Source organism: Dryobates pubescens, chromosome 2 (assembly GCF_014839835.1).
Source record: "Dryobates pubescens isolate bDryPub1 chromosome 2, bDryPub1.pri, whole genome shotgun sequence".
NCBI classification, from domain to species: Eukaryota; Metazoa; Chordata; class Aves; order Piciformes; family Picidae; genus Dryobates; species Dryobates pubescens.
In genome coordinates this window covers 40,188,264-40,215,768 of record NC_071613.1, presented here as the reverse complement: position 1 = coordinate 40,215,768, position 27,505 = coordinate 40,188,264, and the positions used below count along the sequence as shown (strand labels likewise).

Sequence of the window (27,505 nt, the reverse complement as noted above, 5' to 3'; positions counted from 1 at the left end):
TATGATGGTTTTATTGCATGGTTGATAAACAGAATAGGAATGACAAGGGAAACAGCTTTTATTTCAGCACCCTCTCAACAGTAGCAATAAAAATGAGGAAAATGGAGCACAGAACTCATTTTGTATTTACTAATTCTTTCCTTGAGTGTATTTTGGAAACAAGAGTCCTCTTCTCCTTGTCTTTGGACTTTGAAATAATTCCACACAACATGTTAGAATTTTAAGAAAGGCTAAGTCCTAATTAGCTCCCAGGTGATATAAAGTGCTCCTATCAGGATTTCTTCAGCTGAATGAATACTTTTTATTTCAGCATTTAAAAAAAACCCAAAACATTTATTTTATTGAGCAGACACAACAGTCAGATAAATAATATTTCAAACATCAGTACAAACTTCATTTACAAAACCTTTCCAGAATTCCTCTGAAAAAGGATCTTCAGCTGATAAAAATAAATTCTATTAATTACCCTGAAAACCAGACAGTTATAACCAGGATCCAGTCACTGGATAATACATCTCCTGTGGTAGTATGTAGTTAATTTTTTCCTTTCACATTCACCCATGAAAGCACATACATTGCTAAGTAAATATGTGGCTAGATAGATGCATATAAAAAAACAGTCTTTTTAAGGACCCATCTGAAATTTCACTTCCTTGTTCTCAGTTCTGAAAACAAACTCAGGGATCCAGAGCTCTAAGAAAACGCACAGCAGGAGGAGATCACTTCCGGAAGCGTTTGAACAGGGGGTGGATGTGTTTATTGGCCGCTGCCTTGCTGCGCGCAGAGTGGTACTCCATGTAAACCGTGTCATCTGCTCCCGACATGGAGCTCATTGTGCCCGTGCGACGTGACACCTGCAGCAAGGGGAGGAAAGAAACCTGTCTGCTTAGTGTCTGATTAGACTGACTCTAGCTTCCTGATGGCCACTGGACAGCGCTGTTCATTTACTGACCCAACTGCCATGACAGTCTTTGAAGTCTACAAAGAAAGTCACTGCCTGCCAAGCACCACAAGTACATAAACATACGTAAGGTTTAATAGGGAAAGACACCTTTAGAGTAGAATTCCTAATACTCTTCAGTGCAATGCCAATTAGCTATAAGTCAACCCTAAAAAATTAATTATCACCTTGTAGCTTGACTTGTAACTTATGTATTAATAAATATTTTTAATTTATCTGTTGCTGAACGTTTCAGACTACTGCCTAGAATAACAGTGCTTCTCTTGAACAGAAGTGGTCCTTCTGCTCCTGCCCTCTGGGCACAAGGAAATCAGAGCATGGCTCCAAGGAGCATGGTGCCACCACAAAAGAGCATGTGCTGTGGTATATCTTAAACATGTTGTAATAGATTTTCATTTTTTGTGACTTAGAAGATTTACTTCAAAATCTGTAACAACAGATCTGTCATCTTCTCCCTCATGTATTAAGGAGACAGACATGGATTCCATGTCTTTTTTCAGTGCCCAGAAAGGGAATTACTCAAATAGCTAAGTGCTAATGCAGCTTTAAAAAGTACTTCTGTTCTCTACATTTCACAAAGGTACTAGGGCATCAGTGATGAAATCACACTTCTAATTACATTTGTGGTCATCCTTTCAAAGCATTATTCATTACCTGAGCTGATTTAGAACCATATTCTCCAGCAACTACTTCCTCCTCAGCATCCAGGTCAGATGCTTGTAGGACTTTCTGGAGAAGCTGCTGCTGTTCTTCTTTTGATGAAAATGCAAGTTCTTCTTCTTCCATGCCTGCAAGCTTTGTTATTACCTAAGAAAGTGAGCACAGGTACAAAGTAAGGGCTCTTTCCCCTCACTATTAGCTATTCAAAACCAATACAAGGATTTCTGATTCCATATGGTGTTGGAACTGCCTTCAACTTTTATCAATGGTCTGAGCAGATGAACACTATGGCTAGAACAGATACATACAAAATCTTGCTAAGTACTGTACAGAGACATAAACACAACCTTGTACCAGTTTATCTGGAAAGGCAAAATATAAACCTTTGGAAAAGAAAAAAAGAAAAGCTCCAAGACAGGGGACATCAGCCAAACCCTGTCCATACCACCTTGACCAAGAACCCAACCAAAGCACATATAGCTTAGATGCATACCCAACTTACCTGTTTGGTTAGCTTCATGCTGTGGGCTCTGGATTTGTCTAGTTTAAGAAGTAGTGCTTTATGCTTAACAAAACCAATCCACTAGCTTTCCGGACACTGAGAATTTTAGCATAAGGAGTAAGGGAAGAAAAATCCCCCACTGAACTGAGAGGTATGATCAGTTCAGAGACAGTACAGGAACCTGCAACAAAGCATCAGCAGCAGTGCAAAAGGACTCCTTCACTATTTGTGTACTCAGACACAAGATAATTTACTCTTTAAAATTCTTAATGACCCATATAATAACTGGGGATGCAGGGCACATGCCATCTACTGGCAATACAGTGCTACATACTTAACTAATGTGGCCCTGGGCAGCTTGATCTAGTTGGAAGAGTCCCTGCTCACTGCAGGGGGGTTAGACAAGATGACATTTGAGGGACCCTTCCAACCCCATGCAACCTATGAATCTGTGAAAAAACCTCTTCTGAAGAGTTGCAGTTATAAAGCTTTACAACAGGCAGCTTGTTTTCTTAATTAGAGGTACAAAATACCACAAGAATTCTCCCTGCAGTTAAATCTGGTAAACATATTTGTAGGTGACAATCATCTTTCCCATTACATTTCCAGCTTGGTTTTGAAAAGGCCATTTTTAATTCCGCTGTTTCCCTTGATTATGTAGCGTCTGCCCTCCTCATCTTCCTTTTTCAGCCCACCTTTTGAGTCAACAGAATTAGGCACCAGCCATCTCAAGCATGCTAGGGTGGATCTGATCACATCAGATGCAAAGTCCTGCTTTTGAAAAACAGGGCTGTGAGACACTAGAATGAATAATCAGTCTTGTGGGCTGTTGTCAATGATGATGTCCAACTTGGATGTTTCTGAGAATATAGGAATATATTCAGGGAAGCAACCTGTCCTAACAATATGGCCAAAGGAACACTGTGGTCCCTCTCCTTGTTTATTTAAAAGCACACGAGTTATGATAATCTCAAAAACAAAGGAGTCATGAAAAGCAATTTTAACTTGGATTAGCCTGTTCTAGTTGTGGTTACAAAACAGTACTAACATGATTCATGGAATGAATTCCCACTGCATCATCATTTTTTAAAGCTGTTCAACAGATGTCAAATTTGAAGTTATCCCCAATTCTTTGATATAGTGAGAAATTCTGTTATTGGTTTAAAATTTAATATATCCTACATTAAACCTCTAAATAAAACCACAACACAGTAATTAACTGAGCTAGCTAACAAAAAACTCCACTGTATAATTAGTCTCCAAGCAGTAAATCCTGATGACAGGGCTCCTCTTCAAGAAGCAAAGACAAAATAAGTGATTTAGCAAAAAAAATAAATATTATTCCAATCCTCTTTCTGATGAAAGGCAGAGAATGGAACTATTGAGAGATGGAAAGAAGAAATTAAGTCCTGGGGAATAAAAAAACCCCAATCATGTAAACTGTTACCCTTTTAAAAGGAGTAATGAGCTTTTAATAATTTAGGCATTAGGAACAAAAGTTCTGAAAGACAGGATATCAGCACTGAAATAACTACCTAATGATGAGGCAAAGTCTCTATAGTTGAAAGAATAAGGCAGCAAATGTGCTGGGAATGACCATTACATAGTCAATCCTGCCTTGGAATGAAGAAACACAAAAGATAGCTTACTGGAAGTTTCTTCCAGCCTGTTATTATTTGATGCCAGCTATGACTAAGGCTTAAAGTTTAGCAAACAGAAAATAGATATTTTTTCCTGAAGTGCAAATAAAGAACATTCCAGTACTGGTCAGCAAAAATACTGCTCCTGATACTCAGCTGCCACTTGCACTGTTTTTTTTTCTTTGTATTACACCAAAACTCCTAGGACCAGGCCTTCCTTGAAAAAAATAAAATCCCTCTATTTTAGCCTCTTTATTAGTTCTAAAATCCAAAGCATTCAAATATAAGTAAAGGGATTTCTCTAATCTCTTTGGCTATAGCCACATAAGTGCATTTTCTGTAATTAGTTGCAGCTTAGTACTGATCTACAGTGTTGTCAAAATACATCCACTACAAAGCAAAACAAGGGTTTTACCTATAAAGACTGTGAAATGTCTGTTACGGTGTAAGAGCTCCCTTAAAGCTCTCTCTAATAGGCCACTTATTACAAAGCAATTATTTACTTCAACATAGCTGTAGTTCAGGGCAGATTTACCCACAGGGATATCTCGTACTGCATGGATGTCGCATGAGGAAAAGCTTTTAAATAGCTAAGCTCAAGGGCAATGCAGCAGAGGTTCCTTGCCTTTGCACCTTGTACAATCCCTGCACTATTCTGTCACTGTTAGAAGCTTGAGCTTGTTCAGAGGCAGATTTGGAAGCCTTGTGTTTTTTGTTTCTTCTCAGCAACATTTCTGTTGGGAAAGTGTCAAATTGGAGTAGTAAACTCCAATTTTTTTAACAGAGTAATTTATCTAAAAGCAAGAGCTATGATGACACACTCCTGCCTTTGACAACCCAGTAGGTGAGCACATGGGGCAGCCCATGGATTAAGGGAAAAGTAAATGAGAGACACCATGGAATCTATAGAATAGGAACTCTGGTGGAATAGGATCTTATGTTTAGAAAAAAGGCAACATACATAATAAACTGAAGTACAAAGGGCGATCAATTTTCAAGTAGGTAGAGAGAAATGAGACAGCATTCAATCCTTTATGAAAGGGACTTTAGGGGAAAGTTCTGACTTTCAAGTTATGACTGTTACATTATCAACACTGAAAATGTTCTCTCTTTCAAGGAGTATGTTTTAATTGTAGGTAGGAAGATTTCTGCTTTGCAGTAACAGTCTTTTCCTGTAGTAAATTGTCATTTCTTAATCAACTAACATTCAACCCAGTGATTTTGGTGATGTATATTATTCCATGCAGACTAAATACAAGAGAAAAGTCAAACTGCTGGTGAAGGCCAAATAAGCCGAGTCTGAAGACCTCCATTAGTCAGAACAGTCTCTGCTAACACAGTCACCATATCAAAGTGTCTGCACCCTGACTGATTTTTCTGTACCACTGCAGGCTTTGTAAAGCTCTGTGGGAATGGTGCACAAGATTATTGTGTAGACAAAGATCCCTGAAAGGTATTTCTTTTGGGAAGGGTTGCTAACCACTTCAGACACCTAACTTTATGATACTCAGATGTGTAAATGTAGGATGGATCAATTGTGCTCATTGCATGTTCTCTTTAGCCAAAAGGGAAAAGATTTTGTCCCCATAGTGAAAAACTGGTCTGAGACTGGAGTTCTTTGGAAATTATTTGTGACTTCTGAAGTTTTCTAAATTGCTGCTGGCTGCTACAGAGTGAACACCTACGGACACTGCTTTATCCACAACCAGCGTGGTAACGGATAATGGCCTGCATGGATGGACAGGTGAAGAGCATGGACATGAAGCAACCATGCCAGTAACGCTCTGATTCACTCTTCAGCAGGTGCTCTATTTGAAGTTAGAACATTAACCATTCTAGAAGCTGTACTATGCTACTTGTATCTACCCTCAGCAATATATCAGGTAGTGATAGGACTAGGGGGAATGGAATGAAGCTGGAGGTGGGGAGATTCAGGCTAGATGTGAGGAGGAAGTTCTTCCCCATGAGAGTGGTGAAGCCCTGGAATGGGTTGTCCAGGGAGGTGGTTGAGGCCCTGTCCCTGAAGGTGTTTAAGACCCTGTCCCTGGAGGTGTTTAAGACCAGGCTGGATGAGGCTCTGGCCAGCCTGATCTAGTGTGGGGTGTCCCTGCCCATGGTAGGGGGGTTGGAAGTAGATGATCCTTGTGGTCCCTTCCAACCCTGACTGATACTATGATACTAATACACATGATAAAACCACACTGGAACAGTTCTTCCTTGTGAGCAAAACTTTCATTAACACATCCCACAAACAGAATCCTTAAGTATTTGACCTATACTAGCAGGAAAGGATAGGACAGTTGTATTCTTAGGTCACAAGTATAACAGAAGGGACAAGTTACCTTGAAGCTATAACCTTGATCTACAAGAAACCGTTGTCGCTTGGTTGAATATGCCATTTCCTGAGTGTCTTGGGACACCAGAGAATAAAAAAAGGCATTGTATTCTTCTGCAACCATGCCTAGGAGGTAAAAACAGAGTCATTAGTTCTGTTTGGAATGCTGCAAACAAGAACAAAAACCAGGACTGAGTACCAAAAGCAGGTGTTTAGGTAAGTTGGCTCTCCACAAAAACAATCTGTAAAGTTTAGAGGCACCTAGACCTTATGTAAACTGACTGACCAAGCACATAGCATGGAAATTCCTGCTCTTGTTCTTAATTCTCTTGAGACTGGCTGAAAGGGAAAAACTGGCACTGTAGATGAACATGATTATACTGGTGCTTTGAGAAGAACCTTCTGCTTTATTATGCTAGGCAAGGGCAAAGATAAAATTATTTGTACTTGTACTATGTAAAGAAATAAAAAGTCAAGCTCAAGGATTACAACACATCAAAAAAGTTCAGTAGAAGATGACAAAGGAAGTTTTATCAATATGAACCAGAGTTTGCAGTGGTTTTACACTAGGAAAGGTGAGACAATATTAGCTAAGAATTCCTAGGGCTCTTTGAAGCCCAAAATATACCAGGCTGTGTATAACTAATTTTTCAAACTTAACAGTTCTTAAGATCTATTACCCAAACAGCACTTGGGTTCTATTTTAAAACCCAAGGTTTCACCTATGGGCTTTCAAACATAGCCTCAACTGTAACAAGCACAAACTGCACATAAACTAAATGTATGAAGATCTTCAGGGCAAGTAGAAGCTCCCTGGTTTTATTTTGCAAAAAGACAACTAATTGGAAACCAAATCCCATTTATTGAATAAATTAACTGCCAGTATCACAAATATGCTTTCTAGTGACTTGGGTTGTAGAGCAATACAATGATTTTTAAATAAGATTTCACACTGTGAACATCATCAAGGAATGAAAAAGTGAAAGAACCACCAAAGAAGAAAAAGTTCACTCTCCTTCAGGTTTTTTTGACCTGTGGAAGTTTTCCCAACACAAAGTTTGACTGACCCAGAAAACACTTCATTTTCAGTCACTGGTATATAGGCATGTATTTCCTTTGAGTAAAACATAAATCCAAGGACAGTATAAAGAAGTATCATCCAGTTTCTCTGTGGTTATGTAATTCAAAGGCCCAGAGGCCAGCAACCACCTCATTTACCTTTTTTGGCTCTCAGCACTCGACCCAGTCTTTGAGCCTCCTGTCTTCGAGACCCACCATGGGAGGAAATCTGAATCAGAACATTGGCTTCTGGCAGATCGAAGGATGTGTCACCTACCTGCAACAGAGAAGCAGCCTCAGAACAGCATCTTATTTCCATGTATCATAAACAAAGACTTAATACAAAGTACACCTTTGTGAGCTGTGATACAAAGATGCCAAATGCACAACAAGCATGTGTAACTCACTCTTAAATAAAGCTCCCTCTGAAGATAGGTACAAGACACACTGGACATCCTCGCTTACCTTGGAAATGAAAATAGTGTTGATTTTTGGATTGTGCTTGAAGTTTTGCAGAATTTGCATTCTTTCTCCTTGTGCAGTGGGGCCATAGATATAGGGTCTGAAAAGAACAGAACATATGCAAATTAAGTTCTTATGAGAAACTATGATACTATGGAAGAAATTAAGATAGCATGGCAGGGAGCACAGGATGCATTTGAGCTGATACAAAAACCAAACAGATTTTTGGTACTTCTTACAGTTTACTTTTAGCTTGTTTGGCTTTTTACAGCAGCTAACCAGTTGTTTGTGGAAAACTCTGCAGCAGCCCAGTCCATCAGAAATAAATTCTGACAGTTATAAATGTTTTGCAATCCCGTGCACCAGTGAAGCTGTAGATCAACAGACTGAATGCATTTGCTAAGCCTACATGAAAGACTGAAAGCAGCTGTTAAAACAAGAGAGTTTTTTTTCCTCAAATCTACTGAGTTAGCACATTGACAGCTGCAGTCTTTACTTCCTATTTTAAACACTTGACAATCCAGACTTCTCTGTCAATGATATGTTGAATGTAACAAGATGGCTCTTGGATGTTGTTCTGGGAAAATCATTTGTGTTTTTAAAGCTAAACTCTTGCCCCTCCTGGGCCCACTGAAAGGAGAAGGTCCCAAACGTTTCAAAGCCATGAGCAGCTCACTGTGGCATTTAACCTAAGGTTTCTGACATTTGACAATAAATCACCTGGAACATTTAACATCTTAATCCAGAAGGCTCACAAAAACTCTCAACCACACAAAGACTTCATGAGTAACTGGGGCTATTATGAATTTTCCAAGAGTCTCTCTAGAGTTTGGCTGTTTTCTTCCTGTCAAAGCAGATTTTGTTAAAAAAAAAGCAGAAACTAGAAACAGCAAAGACCACATAAAAAAGAAGTGGCATGCAGGCGTGCATGGGCACTGCTTTTTCATCTGGGGCACTGCGTTTCCAAATGCTCATTAACAAGTATCTCCACATAATGGGAATCCCATTCTATCATTTCGGTTTTGTCCACACTTCCATGCATTATTTCAAACACAAGAAACTAACCTCAGATGTTTTGTTTAACATTGTACAGACATGGGTGGTAGCTGAACTTTCTTGTAGTATAGATGTTTTAAGCACCCTGAGCAATGCTTTCAGGACAGATGTAAGCAAGCGAAAACGTTTATTACGTTATACAGCAAAGCTATATACTCTATCAGGAGGCACATGTGTCACATCTCAATTGGTCATTTTCTACTGGCATACGTGTAATTAAGGCATACAATAGGTCACAGTAGTATCATAGTATCAGTCAGGGTTGGAAGGGACCATGAGGACCATCTACTTCCATGGTGAAGAACTTCCTCCTCACGTCCAGCCTGAATCTCCCCACCTCCAGCTTCATTCCATTCCCCCTAATCCTATCACTACCTGATATCCTGAGAAGTCCCTCCCCAGCCTTCTTGTAGGCCCCCTTCAGATACTGGAAGGCCACAATAAGGTCACCTTGGAGCCATCTCTTCTCCAGACTGAACAGCCCCAACTCCTTCAGTCTGTCCTCATAGGAGAGGTGCTCCAGCCCTCTGATCATCCTCATGGCCCTTCTCTGGATACGTTCCAGCACGTCCATACCCCTCCTGTAATAGGGGCTCCAGAACTGGACAAAGTACTCCAGGTGGGGTCTCACTAAAGTGGAGTAGAGGAGGAGAATCACCTCCCTGGACCTGCTGGCTATGCTTCTCTTGATGCAGCCCAGGATCTGATTGGCTTTGCAGGCTGCAAATGCACATTGAGAGCTCACGTTGAGCTTCTCATCCACCAGCACTCCCAAGTCTCTCTTCTCAGGGCTGCTTTCCAGCCAGTCAAAATAATAAAATAATATTTTAACATATCTAACCAGATTCTGCCCAGTTTCTCTCTTTCAGTTACAAGGTGTTTACATTACTCTCAGAGTCAAAGACAAAACATAGCTTTCTCTAATTTGAGCAAAGGCAAACCTTCCCTATAGCCTACCAACGCTACCCGAAAACAACCTCTTCTCCTACAGAACATAAATATGCAGGGCACAAATTCTACAGAATAATCCCAGTCACTTCTAATCTAATTCTTCTACTTTACCTGCTTTTTAGAAAAATACAGCTAAAAGCTGAGAAGTGGCAAATGACTAAACTCTGAAATAATATTGAAATGATTCCATGAGTACAATTCAGCTAATATTTGTAACCCTAATTTTGAAATTCCATTTAGTATTTAAATTGTGCCAGTTTTAATCCCCAGCAAAATGTAAGCGGAATACTTAAACTGAAAGTAAAGCATTTGTGAGCCTTCTGCTTCTTAAAACCACCAGGAAGGGGTTCAAACACATTTTTTATTAGGAATAGAATAATCTAGAATTCCTGGCTATAAGTCCTCCATTTTACACCCCTAATTCATTACCTTGTATCTGAGTACCTTCCTGACCCTAGAATATCCAATGCTAAACTGATTTTTTTTTTCTTTTTAAAATAGATCCTTTTCCTCACTACAAAAAGACATTTGAGGGCTTTGCAAAGATAGATGCCTTTCCCATTAACTGATGTAACTGTCAAAACCATAGAGGCATAGTCCTTCAGAAACAGCAATTTAAACTTATTAGTAACACCAGCAAAAAACAGTCAGCACATGACCTGTATGACACTGGATGACAGATTCATGACAGAGTAAAAGCTGGCTAAGCACATTTGAATTCTGTGACCCCCAAATTTATAGTAAAAATAATCCCTGTCATGTGCATGGTCTTTCCCTGCCAGTACCAAGGGAAAGGTAGATAAGGGGGAAGCCAGCAAAGGCAGCCAGACAATGGCCATCTCTCCTTACATCCAGGAGCCCAACCACCCCACAGGCTCAATTCAGGTCATAAGTGCAATGAAACTGTTCTGCTGAGCCAGCACCAGCCAAGCAGACAGCCTCAGCAATTACCACCGTACCCTCTGGGTTGCCCTCCCCTCCTTACACATGTAATCCCTGCTCCACCCAGACCAAAAACTCCCTTTGTTTCAGCATGCTCATAACAAACTGCCGTAGAAAATTCCCTGGTTAAAATGACAATTCCATCACCTCTACCCAGCACTGCAAGCCTTTCTTTCTAACACGGATAGTCATATTGCCTGTCGCTCTCTGTATGATGGGAGGAACAGAAAACTCACTCAAGAACATGAAAGGCAAGCACCCAATATTTCTTCAACTGCTTTTCCTGCTATGCTTCTGCAGCATTTACCCTGCTTAACAACTGCTGTGCTATTTCGCAAGCACTCTCTCCCAGTATCACCTCCGCTAAAGGCTTTCTCTGTGGTGCACTGAACGCTGCTAGAGACATTCCAGAGGCATCATTACAGCTAATCTCTGTCCAGACAGATTAAAAAAAAGCTGAAAGAGACCACGGGTGCTGGAATTCATCCAGCACCGTTAGCTCAGATTACTATTTGATGTCACAGCAAGCTAGCACAATATGGCTCTTAAACTGCAGTCAAACATTGTAGGAACTGTAAGGTTTGTGGTTTTGTAAGAAGTACTGCTGAAATTCCTAGACATGAAAATAGAAACAAACAAAATGCCCCACAGCTTCTAACCAGCAAGGCATTATTTGCCCTTGTCAAAGACAGGATGCTTCTATGCTTATTTTCCCCCCAAATTCCTCTATACTTGACCTTGGCAAACGCTCTTCCTGATGATCCCTCCCCAGACTCTTCAAGCACACTGATGCTAAATCTCTCAGATTATTTGTAAAACCTTCTGTAACTGCACTCATGTTAAAGAGTCCTTTAAAATAGCCAAGGAGTTCATGACAGGAAAATCCCTTCATCTGTTAAATGATTATGGTAGTTTCAGGCAGTGCCCTGGTACAGCACAGTTCCCCAGAAAAGCTTTTTAGACAAGGTTAAGACCTTTTCAGAACCTGAAGGTGAATGCTCTTGGTCCCAAAAGATCCTGAAATATTCGGTGTGTATATTGGAAAACCTTTGTCTCAGAGAGACAGGGGAAGCTACCATCCATTAAAGAAATACTTCCAGTTAAAAGACCCTCATTTTTCCACTGGCTTTTAATAGTAATAAAATGGATGGAGATTAACCAGCAGTCTCTCATACAAAGCTTGGGTCAAAACTCCTCTGAGACAAGTGCTAAACAGGTCCACACTGAAGCAATATTGCAGTGCCAATAAAATCCATCAAAAAAACCCTGAAACCACTCATGAGCTCCTTCATAAAAACCAAACTAACCCAAAAAACATCAAACAAATCCCTCCCAAGTGCCTTTTTACACAGGAAGACTGGAGTTAGAGTATTATAAGAAATATCTAAAGACCACTGGAAGCTGTGAGATTATGCGGCAATTTTCCAGAAAGGAGGAAAAGAACAATGCTCTTGTTGGCTGTGAATACTTACTTCCCAAGTCTGATTGCATACTCCTTCAGTGCAAACACGTTGTCAGCAAACACGATGATTTTATCGTTCCGTCGTTCGTGAAACTTAATGAGGAACTGGCAGGCCCTGAATTTGTTTGGGTTCATGGTGTACAGCAGAATCCGTTTCTTGGTTTTGATGGCTACATATTCTCTGTAAAATTCAGGTGACATTGGGCACCAAACCTAGAATTAGGAAACAGAAACACATGTATACACAAAGTAAAAAGTGGTTACTTATTTATTTTATTCCTGTGGGAAATTGAAACATATTGGGAGGGATGAGAAGCATAGAATCAACAAGGTTGGAACAGACCTCAAAGATCATCAAGTCCAACCTGTCACCCAAGACCTCATGCTTACTAGACCATGGCACCAAGTGCCACGTCCAATCCCCTCTTGAACACCTCCAGGGACGGTGATTCCACCACCTCCCCGGGCAGCCCATTCCAATGGGTAACAACTCTCTCAGCGAAGAACTTTCTCCTCACCTCAAGCCTAAACTTCCCCTGGTGCAGCGTGAGACTGTGTCCTCTCATTCTGGGGCTGGTTGCCTGGGACAAGAGACCAACCCCCTCCTGGCTACAACCACCCTTCAGGTAGTTGTAGACAGCAGTAAGGTCTTCCCTGAGCCTCCTCTTCTGCAGGCTAAACAATCCCAGCTCCCTCAGCCTCTCCTCTTAGGGCTTGTGCTCGAGGCCTCTCCCCAGCCTTGTTGCCCTTCTCTGGACACGTTCAAGAGTCTCAATGTGCTTCTTAAATTGAGGGGCCCAGAACTGGACTTGAGGGGCCCAGAACTGGACAATGCAACATATGGACAATGCAACATATCTCTGTACAGTGCACGCCACCTATTTTAGCACAGTGATTTCTCCATCACAATCAAAGCTGTTGGTTGGTGTGGTCTCTAGCACTGCCGGACTGCTTAACCTCATTCATACTCTGGCCTTCCAAAATGCTATGGCAGCGAGATCCACAACAGAAATAGGGAGTGGGACTGGAACAAGATTGGAAGGTATTTGGTTTATGTTCCATACTTAGTAATTTTACTGAATGCTACTGATTTTTACAGATCAGTAATTACAGGAGTGTACCATCTGTGTAATCACTCTCTCACAGCAGTCACAGCTTTTGCCATAACAATTAGTTTTCATCCATATTCTGCAAACTAAGAGACATGTTTGGTTTTCATTATAGAACAGATCTATCCATCTTTTTTCATATACTCACAGAAAGAGTGTGGCCCTAAATTTAACAGCTATTGAGCCTACAAGTTAGAAAACAAGGATTATAAGTTTTCAATAGGTTTCCCTAAGCAGTTATTTTATTATGTAAACACCTATCATAGCATGGCACATAGCTAGGCTCACTGAGGTATTTTTTCTACTGTAGCATGAAAACAGATGAAATGATAAACTCTAAAAATTTCTGTATATGCAATGCTACTAGCTGTGGAATATAAGGACACTATCTATATGCTTTTGAAGACATTCTTTCTGCTGTAGGTGGGTTATTCCCCCATATGTATTGCACAGTACAAATTAACAGAATACTGCAAAGAAAAGCTGCTTTCCCAACCATCACTCAGTTAAATAAGTTATGTCACAATTTACAGGAGTTTGTTTAAACAACCTGAATTGTTCTGTACTGTGAAAAACTACTTTGTTTTTAGTTTCAGAATGTGGTGTGGGCTTTTTTTTCTTCCCCTTCCCTGCCCCCCCCCCAAGAGTTAAATGCTGATATGGCCTTTTTCATCCCTTGACTACATGGGCAATGAATTTATGCATAAAATCTGCTTCTCACCCCAATGATATTTTCATTTTTACATTTTACAAGACATGCCCTCCAAAACAAAAACGTAGTATGGCAGCTGGGAAAGGGCTTATTAATAAACTACAAAGTTGAAAATATATTTCAAGAATAGGATTGTTCGCTTTTTAAAAAACGTCTTTTAACTTTTCAGACTGTGTGCAGCTTATTTTCTTTTAGAGTAGTTAAAGAGTAGGACCTGCAATAGCTGTGACCTGCCTTCTCAGGCAGCAGCACTGCCCCCTCTTGCCACATGGAAAGAACCACACTTAAAAAAGAGCAAACCAGGCATCTTCCTTGGGTCTGGAGAAGACAACAAGCTAATTAAAGGTGCTACTTCTCAACACCATGTCAAGAAAACCTAAACAAACCTGCAATGCAGTTGTACATGTATTAGCTTTGTTATATATCTGATATCAGCACTGCTTTTTTGGGTAACTTTGGTTTTGGTAGTCCCATTGAATGTTACTTCAAAGCACTGGTCAAAGAATATAAACTTGCAGAATTTTCATGTGATTCAGAGCAAGGGCAGCCCATGCTTCACTTCTCAATGTCTAAAAGGCAGTTCAGGGACTAAGAAGAATTATGTCCCAATGCAGGATTAACCAAAACCAGTCAAATCTGAATTTGCAGACTGGTTATTCTCCATCCAATCTAGTCGTTTTCTAGATGCTCTTCACTTACACTCTATTACTTAAAGACAGTTGTGTGGTTTCTTCCTTCTACAACCTCCAGTTTGCACAAAGTTTGTAAGGAGAGCAGCTGACCTGAATCTTCATTTTTTTTATAGGAAGAAGTGCATGAAACTAGCTAGACAGGTTAAAAAAAAAAACTACGACAAAGTAATAACATCAAAGCCTCAAAACCAGTAACAACAAAACACAAAAAAGAAGAAATAATAATAATAATAAAAAAAAGCCCAACCAAAATTGGAAAAAAACAACAACCACCATGAAACCACCATGGCATGTTGTAGCTTCCAAAACTTGCATTCAGTGGGGGCCTGGACAAGTTCCTGAAAAATGTATCTACTCATGGGTGCACAGAAACCACACATAGCTCTCATGTGACTGAGGGCCTGGAGAACTTTTTTAAGTAACAGGTATATCTTTGTCCTATTTTATACATTTGCTAATTATCTTTCTTGACAATCCTCAGAGACACTATATTAGGTTAGATCTTTAGTCTGACCCAGAAAGGCTACTTGAATATTCTAATGTGCCTGCGTGAAACGTTTCTACTTCTCTGGGAGCAGATTTTTCTGTTATCCATATGCTGGAAAGAACAGAGGTCACACCATCTGTACTGGAAAGCAACTGTAAGATCCAGTCCTATGTTCTCACTTTTCACCCTCATGCATTCAGGCTTGAGATAAGCCAGGGTTTTCCTATGCTTTTTAAACTTTATACTGTGCTTCTTTAGTTTAAAAGTTACAAGAATTTTCCTCAAGTAGCTGTAGACTGCCCAGCAGGTGAAGTCTAAAAGCAGCTTCCAGTATATCACCTCATGTTATGATCATCACAACATAGTGTTAAACATTACCACAGAAAACTGAGTTTAAGATACAGCACAAAAGTAAACTGCATTGAACTAGGTCTACAATACAGCAACCACTATATTCATGTTTCCAAATGTTTATGTGGAGACAGCAGATCAAGCACCACAATCCCAGCAAAGAGAAAGAGTGCTGAAGTTACTCTGAAGAACACCTGGCTACTGGATTTACCCCATGCTCATACTGACCAGTGACAGCCTTGCCTAAGCTACAAAGTTAACAGAAGGTCCCAAGGCACCCATTTTCCCCAGTTAAATTCTGACAATTGTATGTATCTTCCTTAAAATAAACCCACAAAATGTTACAAACATACTAAATAAACACTTGTAGTACCAAAAAGCAGAGCATCACCTCAGCACACTGGACTTTAGCAATGTAGCCACTGTTCTGCAGTTCCATCCAGTTGGCTTCATAGAGTTTTGGTCCAATCAGGAAGTTCAGGTCAACAATTTTATCGTCTTCTCTGACCAGGGTAGCAGTCAGCCCCAGTTTACAATGAGCTTGCACAATAGTGAGCACACGTCTGAACATTTTTGCTAAGAAATGCAAGACAAAGTTTCTGTTTACTTTCCTCAATGGGTTTAGAAGACAAATACTGCAACTTAAAAAAAAAAAAAAAAAGGCAATTTCATCAACTGCTGAACACAAACCATGCAGAGTGCTGGGAAATTTTACCCCATGTCACATACACTAACAATCTGTTACAGCAAAACTTCACACCGATTGCAGCTTTGGTTTATATCTTCAGCGTACTCTGGAAACCCCACTAAACCTTCTGGCATCTTTATAATTTCCCAAGAGAAAATGAATATATTCAGAGGTTACAGGGCTTGTTTTAGGTCATAGAGTATTTCACAGAAAGAACTATGACACAGGGATTCTTAGCTGACTGCCACAATCAGAACTTCTAGTACATAGCAGAATTACTTGTCTTCAGTATTGCCCAAGGACATTCTATACCATGGGATGGGATGGGATGGGATGGGATGGGATGGGATGGGATGGGATGGGATGGGATAGGATAGGATAGGATAGGATTAGACCAGGTTGGAAGAGACCTTTAAGATCATCAAGTCCAACCTATCATCCAACATTTCTAATCAACTAAACAACGGCAACAAGCACCCCATCCAGTCTCTTCGTGAACACCTCCAGTGATGGTGACTCCACCACCTCCCTGGCAGCCCATTCCAATGGCCAATCACTCTTTCTGGGAAGAACTTCTTCCTAACATCCAGCCTAAACCTCCCCTGGTGCAGCTTGAGACTGTGTCCTCTTGTTCTGGTGCTGGTTGCCTGGGAGAAGAGACCAACCCCCACCTGGCTACAACCTCCCTTCAGGTAGTTTAATTCTTATGCAACCAAGAACAAATGGTGGCAGCAACATACTGCTATGATAAAATGGCAGTTAATCATCAAGGTCGTTTTCTGAAATCCATTATATTCAAATGAAATCATGAGAACAAGGCAGAGCAGCCAATACAGGCTCCTGGTGGTATTTTTAGCCACCATTATTCCACTGACACTGTATTACCACACTACTGCTTTCCAATAGCATAGATCTCACTTACACAGTAATTTCATGTACAGCAGCTATTTCTGGATAGCAGTCACTATGGTTACTCATGTTTTATTGAGTAGAAACAGATACTAGAAAAACAGTCTACACTGCTGCTGGATCTCAAAAGTAAAGAAGGCAGGTGACTTCCTCTCCTGTTCAATTTTTTCTACAGCAAAATTATACAAATGTAACTCAGGTACTTTTAGAGCACTTCATCAACCTACACGGAAGCAGAAGGCACTTGCATTTTACACTAGCCTTGTAGAATACAAATGGGTTTAGGAAACTAGAGGTCAGATAAACTTTACACTACCAAGGGGAATAAAATAGAACAAGGCAGGTTACTTGTCTCCAAATTCTATACCATGGGTTTACTCAGTATATTAATCACAAGAAAGCAAAAAAGAACCACTTCTAAAAGAGCAGAGTGACCTTGTAAGTGTGTGTAACACGAAAAGTTTGTACACCATTTCCTTACCAGGGATAGTATGTACTTCATCAAGTATCATAAGGCCCCACTCTTGACTTTTAAGCCACTCCATTACTCTTTCTGCTTCCCAGGACCTTTTTGTTGTGTGTCCCAACATGGAATAAGTGCTGATAGCAACAGAACAGCCAATGGGCTTGTCTTTGGCGTCAGAAGTGAACCGACATATCTGACTGTCATCAATGGTGGACCACATCTTGAACTGGGCTTTCCATTGCTCTACAGACACTGCAGAATTACCAAGGACCAGACACCGCTTGCGGACAGTGCATGCAGCTGTCACTCCGACCAGAGACTTGCCAGCACCTGCAGGGGAAGAAGGGTGATGTTCACTAGTTACCTCTCAGGTATCAGGGGAGTAGAGGGGAAAAAACCAAAAAGTAGCAAAGGACAACACAAAACCTGTAAGAGGATATGAAACCAGGTAGGAGCAAATTCTGAGTTGTTTCTGTACTGCAATAACCTTAAAGAAATGGAGCATTTACTTCTGAAAAAAACATCTGAATTGCCTACTGGACACATAAATATATTTTCTCCAGAAAATCCTCGTTTCTAACTGGCAAAGCCACTGTTTACAGCCAGTCTAATGCTTTTTAAATTTCAAAAGCACATTAAATTCCAGGGGGCTACAGAAAGCTTCCCTGAGAAGTGCTCTATTCAACAATCCACCAGCTGTGCTCGCTCCCCCGCACATCAGGTACTTAAATCTTTCCATTCCTCCTTCACGCTTCTCCCAGCACCCCTTACACACTCTCAGTGCATACTCTTGACCTATCTCCCATGGTCTCTCTCCACTCCCAATACCAAGAGCATCTGGCGTGCAACCTCCTCTTCCCTCCCTTTGCCATTGCTTACCATAGGTTGTCCCAGTATGCACATTGCTTGCCTCTTTCTCAAGCTCCCCTGCCCAGAACTTAATGCACACAGGCTCTTTCCTTCCTGGCACTCCCCTTATGCCATATTTGTACTTCCAGTTCTTCTCAAGTCTCTCTATTACCAACCAAGGAAGAAATTATTCCAACACCAATAGCTTTACATTTCACTGGAAAACCAGCACAGCTGACTCAGAAGAAACACTGAAAGCATAAACAGCTGTCTGAAGCTATCACAATCACACATCAGTTCTTCAGTCACTGGCAGCACTGTTCAGCAAATACCTCTCCCTCACCACAGCCCATCTCCCACTAGGTAAAAACCATGAGGATTCTGCATACTGATAGCCAGAACAGTTCTTACTACTGTTTGAAATCTAAGCAGCTGTCATATCTGGAAGCTACTTTACTACTGGCAAATAAAGAACAAAACTCCTTAATACCAATCCAGACACTTACCACATGGCAAGACAATAACACCAGATCTGGCTCGCCCATTTCCAAACATCTTCCTCAAGCTTTTCTCTTGATAGGGCCGGAGGACAGCTGTAGGTTTCAGATCTATGTTAATATCAGGATTCACAGAATCGTTTCTGAAATCATATTCTGCCAGCAAGGGGTATTCCAAATGGATACAACGCTTCTGAAGTTCTTCAATCATCTCCTGAAGAGGAAACAAAGATTCACATTGGTAAACTTTCCACATCTGAATTAATTCCTTTTTTCCCCACCAGATTATGTCCTACCACATGAAGTTACATTTATTTTTGATTCTCGTGAAGTCTGCAAGAGTTAAAGTTTATTCCAGAAACTTTACTCATGATCACTCCTGCCCCTCTCAAACATTTTCACAGAATTACAGAATGCTAGGGATTGGAAGGAACCTCAAAAGACCATCTAGTCCAGCTCCCCTGACAGAGCAGGATCATCTATACCAGATCACACTGGAACATGTCCAGGCAGGTTTTGAATATCTCTATAGGAGGAGACACAGTAATCCCCCGGGCAGCCTGTTCCAGTATTCTGTCACCCTCACAGTGAAAAATTTTTTCCTCATGTCTCCATGGAACTTCCTATGCCTCAGCTTCCACCCATTGCCCCTGGTCCTGTCATTGGGCATTACTGAAAAGAGCCTGACTCCATCCTCTTGACATTCACCCTTTAGACATTTATAAATATTAATGTGGGCACCCCTCAGTCTCCTCTGCTCCAAGCTGAAGAGCCCCGGCTCCCTCAGTCTCTCCTTGTAGAAGGAAGGAGTTCCACTCCCTCAATAATCTTTGTGGCTCTGTGCTGGAATCTTTCAAGCAGTTCCCCGTCCTTCCTGAACTGAAGGGCCCACAACTGGACACAATGTTCCAGATGCAGTCTCAACAAAGCAGAGTAAAGGGGAGGAGAACCTCTCTCAATCTACTAACTGTTGATACTACAGAGGGCTATTTAGAGAGATGGAAGAACATGCTGCATTAATCTCAGGTTTTTTGCTTATCTAGCAGAGACTAAACTACATCCTGAAATCCTGCAACAAAGAGCTCAACAAGAGACACCAAAGATTCTGCATGTTACACAGAAGGATCAGACAAAGCTGCACATCTATTATCTGGAAAATCTCTACACCCTGATAATGCAGTTATTACACCACGACAGGCTGATTCAATCACCAAGAGGTTGCTGATTTAGTTTGGATTTTTTAAAAATAAAATACCCATTGGGTTATTAAAAAAAGAAATAAAAGCTGTTTTCCCCACCAAAGTATCACTGGAATCACCAAGTCTAAAATCAACTTGAGACAGTCTGCAAATGCGCTCTGAAGGTCAAGCCTTCAGGTGAGCTTGTACTCCAACCTCCAGCTGCCCTTAAGCCATGAAATCAGAACCACCCAGAGTTCCTTTTGCAAACATGAATCACAAAACAAAAATAGAGGGGAAAAAAAACCAAACCAACAAACACAAACAAACGACAAGGAAGCTCTGAAACCAACAGCTGATTTGTCCTTCACTGAATTCCCACTTGACTTGCAGAAAGCAACAATAAGCAGCACACAAGAGTCTCTGGAGCCTTTCTCTGGCCTGTGAGCACTGTGCTTTGCAGGCCCCCCTCTGTACACAAGAGGAAGATTGTAAGAGTTTGGAATGTAACAGGAAAGAACCATTATTGACTTCCAGTGAACTCCCCAGTCAAGGAGCCACAGTACTTTGCATCAAGTTCTCATGCTTATAAGTCCTGGGCACACTCCCTAGAGCTACATATGCAGAGACTAAAATAGTCATACTTGCTTGACTTCAAAAGACACAGTCTGTGTTTCTTCCTCTTCCTCCTCATCTTTGTCCATCTGTTCGTAAAACTCAAATAAATCAGCTGGGACATCTGGCTTATTCTGAGCATCTGTTGCTTGTGATGTCGATGGACCAAAGCTACCTTCGCTGGATTTGGAAATCTGAAATAGACAGACAGGAATTTTGGCCAAGAGTTTCATTAGAGACACATTCTGTCTGTCTCCAATTCAGGCTCATTAAAGAGGCACGGATCACTGCTGACAGAACCAAAAGCAGTTCCTGGTACACCCAACAAACAACAATCACTCCACTTATCCACTGTTCATTCAGCAACGTGCTCAGACATACCGCTGATTTACTCGTGAATGTCTCTGTGATGAGCTCTGTTTCTTCACCCTCAGCATTTCTCAGGCGACAGTCTTTTATCACATGGTCTTGCAGAAGCTGCTGAATGACATCAGGGTGGGTACTTTCCACAAAATACCTAAAATTAATCAACAAAGAAAAAAACCCCGTTTTTATGAATTAATCAACAGAATAACTTACAGGAAGAACAGCACAGATGCCTGACTCTATAGCTGTCCCAGATGCACTCTCAAGTATCCAATCTGCAGGTGGTAATTTAAAAGTACAAAAAAAAATTATGCCAATCAAAAAATTTAAAAGGATGTTTCACATCAAAAGCATCACATACTTTGTCCTTATCCATCTTGCTCAAACGTTCTCTAGCACAACACAAGTGGGAAAACTTCAGCACAGCTGCCTGGAGAGAGCTCTCACGTCTCATTTGTGACACAAGCCAATGTTTTTGAGACTGAATTGAGGGGAGTCTGTCAAAAGACTGGATGTGGTGTTTTAAACTCCTGCCCACCAGACCAAAACACAAACACATCTAACTGTTTAAATTAGTGCATCCTGAATTTGTTTCTCTTCCTGGAGATTCATCAATAGTGATGCTGATTATAGATCACAGTTAAAATGTGAGCTAAGAGACTTAACGCTTAAAGGGCAGGGGAGGAATCTGTTTCTCAGAAACACCTAGGAGAGGACAAAACCCTGCTAGTAATACCGGTGTTAGTTCCATCCAAAGCAACAGGCTCAAAAATGCAGCAGCGGAAGCAGAGCATTAGATGATAGTCCCAGGGCTTATCTGTGGTTGTCTGACAACTGAGAACTTTGCCAAAGAAATAAAAGGAGAAAGATAAAACACAGGCAAGGTAGAGATGGAGGCTTCAGGTTTCTGCTGTCTCCTTCTTTTCCCTCTCCCTACTGCCAAATCACAAGCTTAGATAAAATTGGTCAGCTATCAACTAACTGACCTCTCAATGTCTCTTCTGATGTTATCTTCTACGTTTAAAGCAAATCAACCCAGCAACAAACACAGACCTCTTCCAAATGGATTTGCTTACCCTTCCTGAATGGCAGCATTGACAATTGACAAGCAATTGACAAGCAAGAACGCAGAAAACTGAAGGACAGCTGTAGAAAAACTTACCTAATTAAGTTCACATAAATTAGGAAGGAATGAAGGAATTCTCTCAAAACCTTGAGGTCTATTGCAAGCCTAAGCAATAAAGGAATAACCTGGAATGTCAAATTCACAGCCTATTTTTAAAGAAGTAAAAATAACCACTAGAAGCTCAGGACAGGCTCACTAAAATTCATTGACTAATTTATTAAACACTTTTACAGTTGAACAAGTGATCTTGCCTTGACAGATGCTACACTTGGCTGGGAGCTGCAAGACTCAACAGTCACTGACACCACTCATTCATGCACAGCTCTCCATCCGGAGGACTTTCTCTACCACACTAGTAAAGGAAAAAGCCACTTACCTGTTATGTTTCAGTACCAGCTTCACCTTCCCATAGCTGACAGTACAAAGCTACAAATGAATGGAAGAAGTTATTAGGAATATGCAAAAGATCAGTTCCATGATCTTTAATATCTTTATTGATGATCTGGATGAGGGCATTGAGTCCATCATCACTAAATTTGCAGACAACACCAAGCTGGGGGCAGGTGTTGATCTGTTAGAGGGTAGAAGGGCTCTGCAGAGGGACCCCGACAGGCTGGACAGATGGGCAGAGTCCAATGGCATGAGATTGAACACATCCAAGTGCCAGTTTCTGCACATGGGCCACAGCAACCCCATGCAGTGCTACAGGCTGGGGTCAGAGTGGCTGGAGAGCAGCCAGAGAGGGTCCTGGGGGTACTGGTTGACAGTAGGCTGAACATGAACCTGCAGTGTGCCCAGGCGGCCAAAAAGGCCAATGACATCCTGGCCTGTATCAGGAACAGTGTGGCTAGCAGGAGCAGGGAGGTCATTCTCCCCCTGTACTCAGCACTGGTTAGGCCACACCTTGAGTACTGTGTCCAGTTCTGGGCCCCTCAATTTAGGAAAGATGTTGAGTTGCTGGAGCTTGTCCAGAGAAGGGCAACAAAGCTGGGGAGGGGTTTGGAGCACAGCCCTGTGAGGAGAGGCTGAGGGAGCTGGGGTTGCTTAGCCTGGAGAAGAGGAGGCTCAGGGGAGACCTTATTGCTCTCTACAACTACCTGAAGGGAGGTTGTAGCCAGGCGGAGGCTGGTCTCTTCTCCCAGGCACCCAGCACCAGAACAAGAGGACACAGTCTCAAGCTGTGCCAGGGGAGGTTTAGACTGGATGTCAGGAAGAAATTCCTCATAGAGAAAGTGACTGGCCATTGAAATTGACTGCCCAGGGAGGTGGTGGAGTCACCATCACTGGAGGTGTTTAGGAGGAGACATGATTGGGTGCTTGGTGCCATGGTTTAGTTGATTAGATGGTGTTGTATGGTAGGTTGGACATGATGACCTTGAAGGTCTCTTCCAACCTGGTTTATTCTATTCTACGTTTGGGACCAAATGCTGCAATGCAGTTTAGGTCTTTCTGAGGAAGCACGGTATCACAAAACATTTTGCAATGTTCACATGCCCATGGAACAAACCTGAACAGGCATTTTCAGATGATGCACACATCATCCCAGACAGGTCAGTCACCGACTATGTTTTACAGTACCTGGCTATTCCAGGCTGCTTCTTACATTCATACTTCATTGCTTCTTACATTCTTCCAGAGCAAACCTGAGAAAACTTTCCCCAAATACAATGCCCACTGGCTGAAACTCTGCAGACACTTGGGTATACTTTTTTTTAAGGAGGTGTAGATCCCACATGGGATATATTGCAGCAATATACTATAGAAAAAGACGGAAAATGAGACAAAGCCTCTGTTCTCTTGAAACAGTGAAAAAGTAGTGTAAGACCAAAACGACCAATGCATGATCGAAGAAAAATAAAACAAGCAGAGGCAGCAGGAAAGGATACCTGCTGTTACTAGTGAAGTATTCCAACTCCAATGAAATAGTCTTACCTTGATAAACTGAATTATTCCATCTGGGACACCAGTCTTGCTCAGTTTTTGTAAATACTCTGTGATGTCACTCGTTTGTAAACCAACGCTAACGGCAGCATACAGTGAGTAAGCAGTCAGCTTGTACTCGTGAATGTGGGTTGGTCTGCATACAGGCTCAGCAATGGCAACCAAAAAGTCCTGTGCATATTTGTAAACTGGAGAAAAGGCTTCTAGAAAAATATGGCCATCAGGAGCCTACAGAAACAAGAGGAAATGCTGAAGGCACAACAGTGTTAGCTGGGAAAAGAAGGAATTTCCTATACCGCTGCCATGGTGCCACAGAGACAGTCCACCCTTCAAGTAGCAATGCAGCACAGGGTTTCAGTAAAAAGCATCTGTCCTAATAACAAAGTCACACATAAAAATGAAGACAAAGGAAGGTGCAATTTTTGTTTTCTGAAAGGGTCCAGGCATTGACTCTACTGTATCCCTTCTATGGCACTAAGGAAAAAACACACCCACACTGATTAAGATTTTCCAGACTGATATGTCGGGGTCTTTTTTAATGCTAAGCAAATTGGTTGGGCAGAGATAGCTTCTAGTCCTATTCCCTGAAACCAAACCAAAACTCCTAACACTTTTTACACAGAAAAAACAGCAGAAGAGACATGGCACTTGCATGTCACAGCATTCAGTAACACCCCTGCAGAGGTGACAGGGTGCTGATTGAGCAACCACCTCTTCTCCATCTGCCTGTGCTACTGGCCACGTCTTGGTCAGATTTATTGACATCCCTTTCAGGGTAAAGGAAACAAATGGTACGAGTTACTAAAGATGCAGACCAGCCTGTTTTAAGGCTGCTTCATTCCAACACACATTGCTGTGTCACTACAACAGACCTCGCTTGTATCGTTCTGCAATGCAGCTACTTCCACAAACCATTCTACCTCCTTACCAGAAAGGTCTGGCTAAAGGTGCTCCGCTGCCCTGCCCAGTCAATGGCAAGGGATGCTTGACAATGAGGGGATTTATGAGGAGGCTGCCGGCATGAGAGCAATTCCAAGGGGCTCCCAGGCAAGGGCTTGGTGATGCTGTCTTGCGTGGCCTCACACTGCTCACAGTCCAAGTGTCCTGAAACAGGGGTTTGCAGGCACCAGACTCGCTCATCCCACCAGAACCAATCTCGGTTTGAAGGCCCTGGCAAGTCCAACCCCAGGAGCACACTCTCTCCATCCTCACACACAACCCTTAACTTTTGGTGTCCCCGTTTGACTCGGGATTGCTGAGCAGGCTTGGCTGGGCTGTATGCAACACAATCCCGGCTGCTTTATGGGGTGAAAAATTCACAAAAACGTCTCAGTGAGTCTCCCTTGCAAACCCTACCGATAAGGCACAGGCTTACTGCAACTAGTCACCTGCCCAGGCCTGCAGTGCATTACGGTATGTCAAACCGCTGCCAACAGGTACCGTTAGCTCTATGGGAACCTCACCGACCCCCCAAGGCCTGGGCTGGGCGCAGCGAGGCCCCGCGGCCGCACGTACCACCCAGAGGGGACGCGAGGAGTGGTCAGCTTTCAGGGGCATCTGCTGCCTGTAGTCCTTCGCCCCGTACTCGTCCACTTTGGTGCTGCTGTCCTCCACCTGTTTCCCCGCGGCAGAAGGCACAGCCTCTTGCGATTCCCTGCCGGGAGCTTCGTCTTCATCGTCTTCGTCGTCATCATAATGGCGCTTCTTGGACTTTTTCTTATCTGGGAGCAAAGCTGGAGCTGTGATGAAGTGGCACAGCCGCCGCCCAGGACCTCGGTGCCCCAGAGAGACCTCCCTGCCCCGCTCCGCCCCAGCCCCGCGCCGCCGGACAGCTCCCCGCCGATACCTCCCGCCCCGGGCTGCTCACCCCGCTCCTTCCTGCCCATGGCCGCCCTGCAGCGCCGCCGCCGCACAGCGGCGCCCGGCCGCCGCGTCACTTCCGCCGCGCGGGAGGAGCGGAGGCACGCAATGGCTGGAGCGCCTGGTACTGGGGCCGGGAGCGGGGAGCGCCCTCGCCGCAGGGTTTCTCGCGCGGACGGGCAGAGGAGCGCCGCCCTGGTTGCGGCGGACAGCCGTGTACCGTGGGGAAGGGGAGCGGGCCGAAACAGGGGAGCTGGTTCAAAATAACCCCATAGTTAAAAACATGGGGTTGCGCAAGGCGCATTTTGAAGAAGAGCGACAAAAAACGCCGCTCAGAAATGCGGGTCTGCGGCGTGCTGCACTCAAGAATTCTTAACACAGAAGTCACACTGTTGTCCCTACAGAGTGTTTTAATATATTTCTAAGTACAATTCGTGTCTGATTTTGGAAATACAAATACATTTCGAATGGTTAAAAACAAAAAATTAAAAAAATATTTTGAACATCAGCCAGCTGAAAATATATTTATCTAGTAAATCATCTCTCAAAGCTTTTATATATTTAATTATTCTAACTAAACATAGTACCCTTAAAAAACAAGTTCATAAAAATGTAGAAATGAAATCGTGGAATAAGATTACTGGGAGATATATATACACACACACATTCAATGCATACACAGAATTACATGGGGGGTTGGTTTGTCTTTAAGTTTGGAAGGTTGTTAGACAAAGGGAACTAGTAAGCAATGCTCAACTCCTGAGTTCCTCAACCAAGATAACCATAGGCTAATTTTTTAATTGTCTTTTTGTTTGTTTGTTTTTATACACAAGATATTCCATGTAAAGCAGCAACGGCAGTGCAGTTACTGGTAGCAACATCTCAAAAGGAATAAAAAAACCCCATACATCCAGACAGTAGTACATTGCACACACACGTGATTCTCATACACCCATCAACAATTGGTCAGAGTATTAAATCAGTGTACAAATTAAATACCTCCAAAAATGTGCAAAAAAGTCAACGTTGATAGAAAAAAACACCTTTGTGTACATACATTACAAACAGTGCCCAGCATTCAACTGAGAGTAAAAACATTTACAGTGAGAAACCGATAGATTAAATAGAGAATTTAATGGCTACATAAAAATGTACATTAGATCAAGAGTAAATTTACAAATTTTTATTCATAGCTTCATGAAAACTAAAAGCCTACATTTCGATTCATCTAAGTCTCCTCCACGTATTTACAGTGATACTCCATTATATGATTCCTACGAGGTCTGAGATGACAGACACTATGCTTCAATAAACCATTCCAATTTTAGGATGGCACCGTCTTTTCTTACTGGTGTTAATGAGAAACACACACTAGGGAACTGACATTCCTGTTCAGAAAGTAAAATGCAATCCTTGTTTTTTAAATCCACATTATGTAACTTCTGGGGAAAAGGATCATCTAGTCTTGGGGCAAAAGACACGAGAAACCTCTGAAATATTTCCCAGGAATATCCACTCTGGCTTTAAAGTATCCCTTTCCTGTCAAGAGACAACAGACCCTAATCTTCAGTCCTCAGCAGTGAGCTCAACATAAGGGCTGAACCACGAGACAGAATTTTGATGTGTTTT

General features: G+C 42.0%; 1 protein-coding gene across 1 annotated transcript; it reads right to left on the bottom strand.

The window, feature by feature from the left end:
- ERCC3 (ERCC excision repair 3, TFIIH core complex helicase subunit) lies at window positions 1-25,943 on the bottom strand. The gene is made up of 15 exons (XM_054175878.1): window positions 25,884-25,943; window positions 25,532-25,737; window positions 24,008-24,244; window positions 22,452-22,501; window positions 20,965-21,100; window positions 20,613-20,777; window positions 18,800-19,004; window positions 17,460-17,774; window positions 15,773-15,957; window positions 12,041-12,243; window positions 7,623-7,719; window positions 7,317-7,434; window positions 6,106-6,224; window positions 1,616-1,768; window positions 1-854 (listed from the first exon to the last, which is right to left on the bottom strand). The coding sequence occupies exons 1-15, from the start codon at window positions 25,900-25,902 to the stop codon at window positions 720-722; spliced, it is 2,343 nt and encodes a 780-aa protein (XP_054031853.1). The 5' UTR covers window positions 25,903-25,943; the 3' UTR covers window positions 1-719.
- Window positions 25,944-27,505: the final 1,562 nt, after the last annotated feature.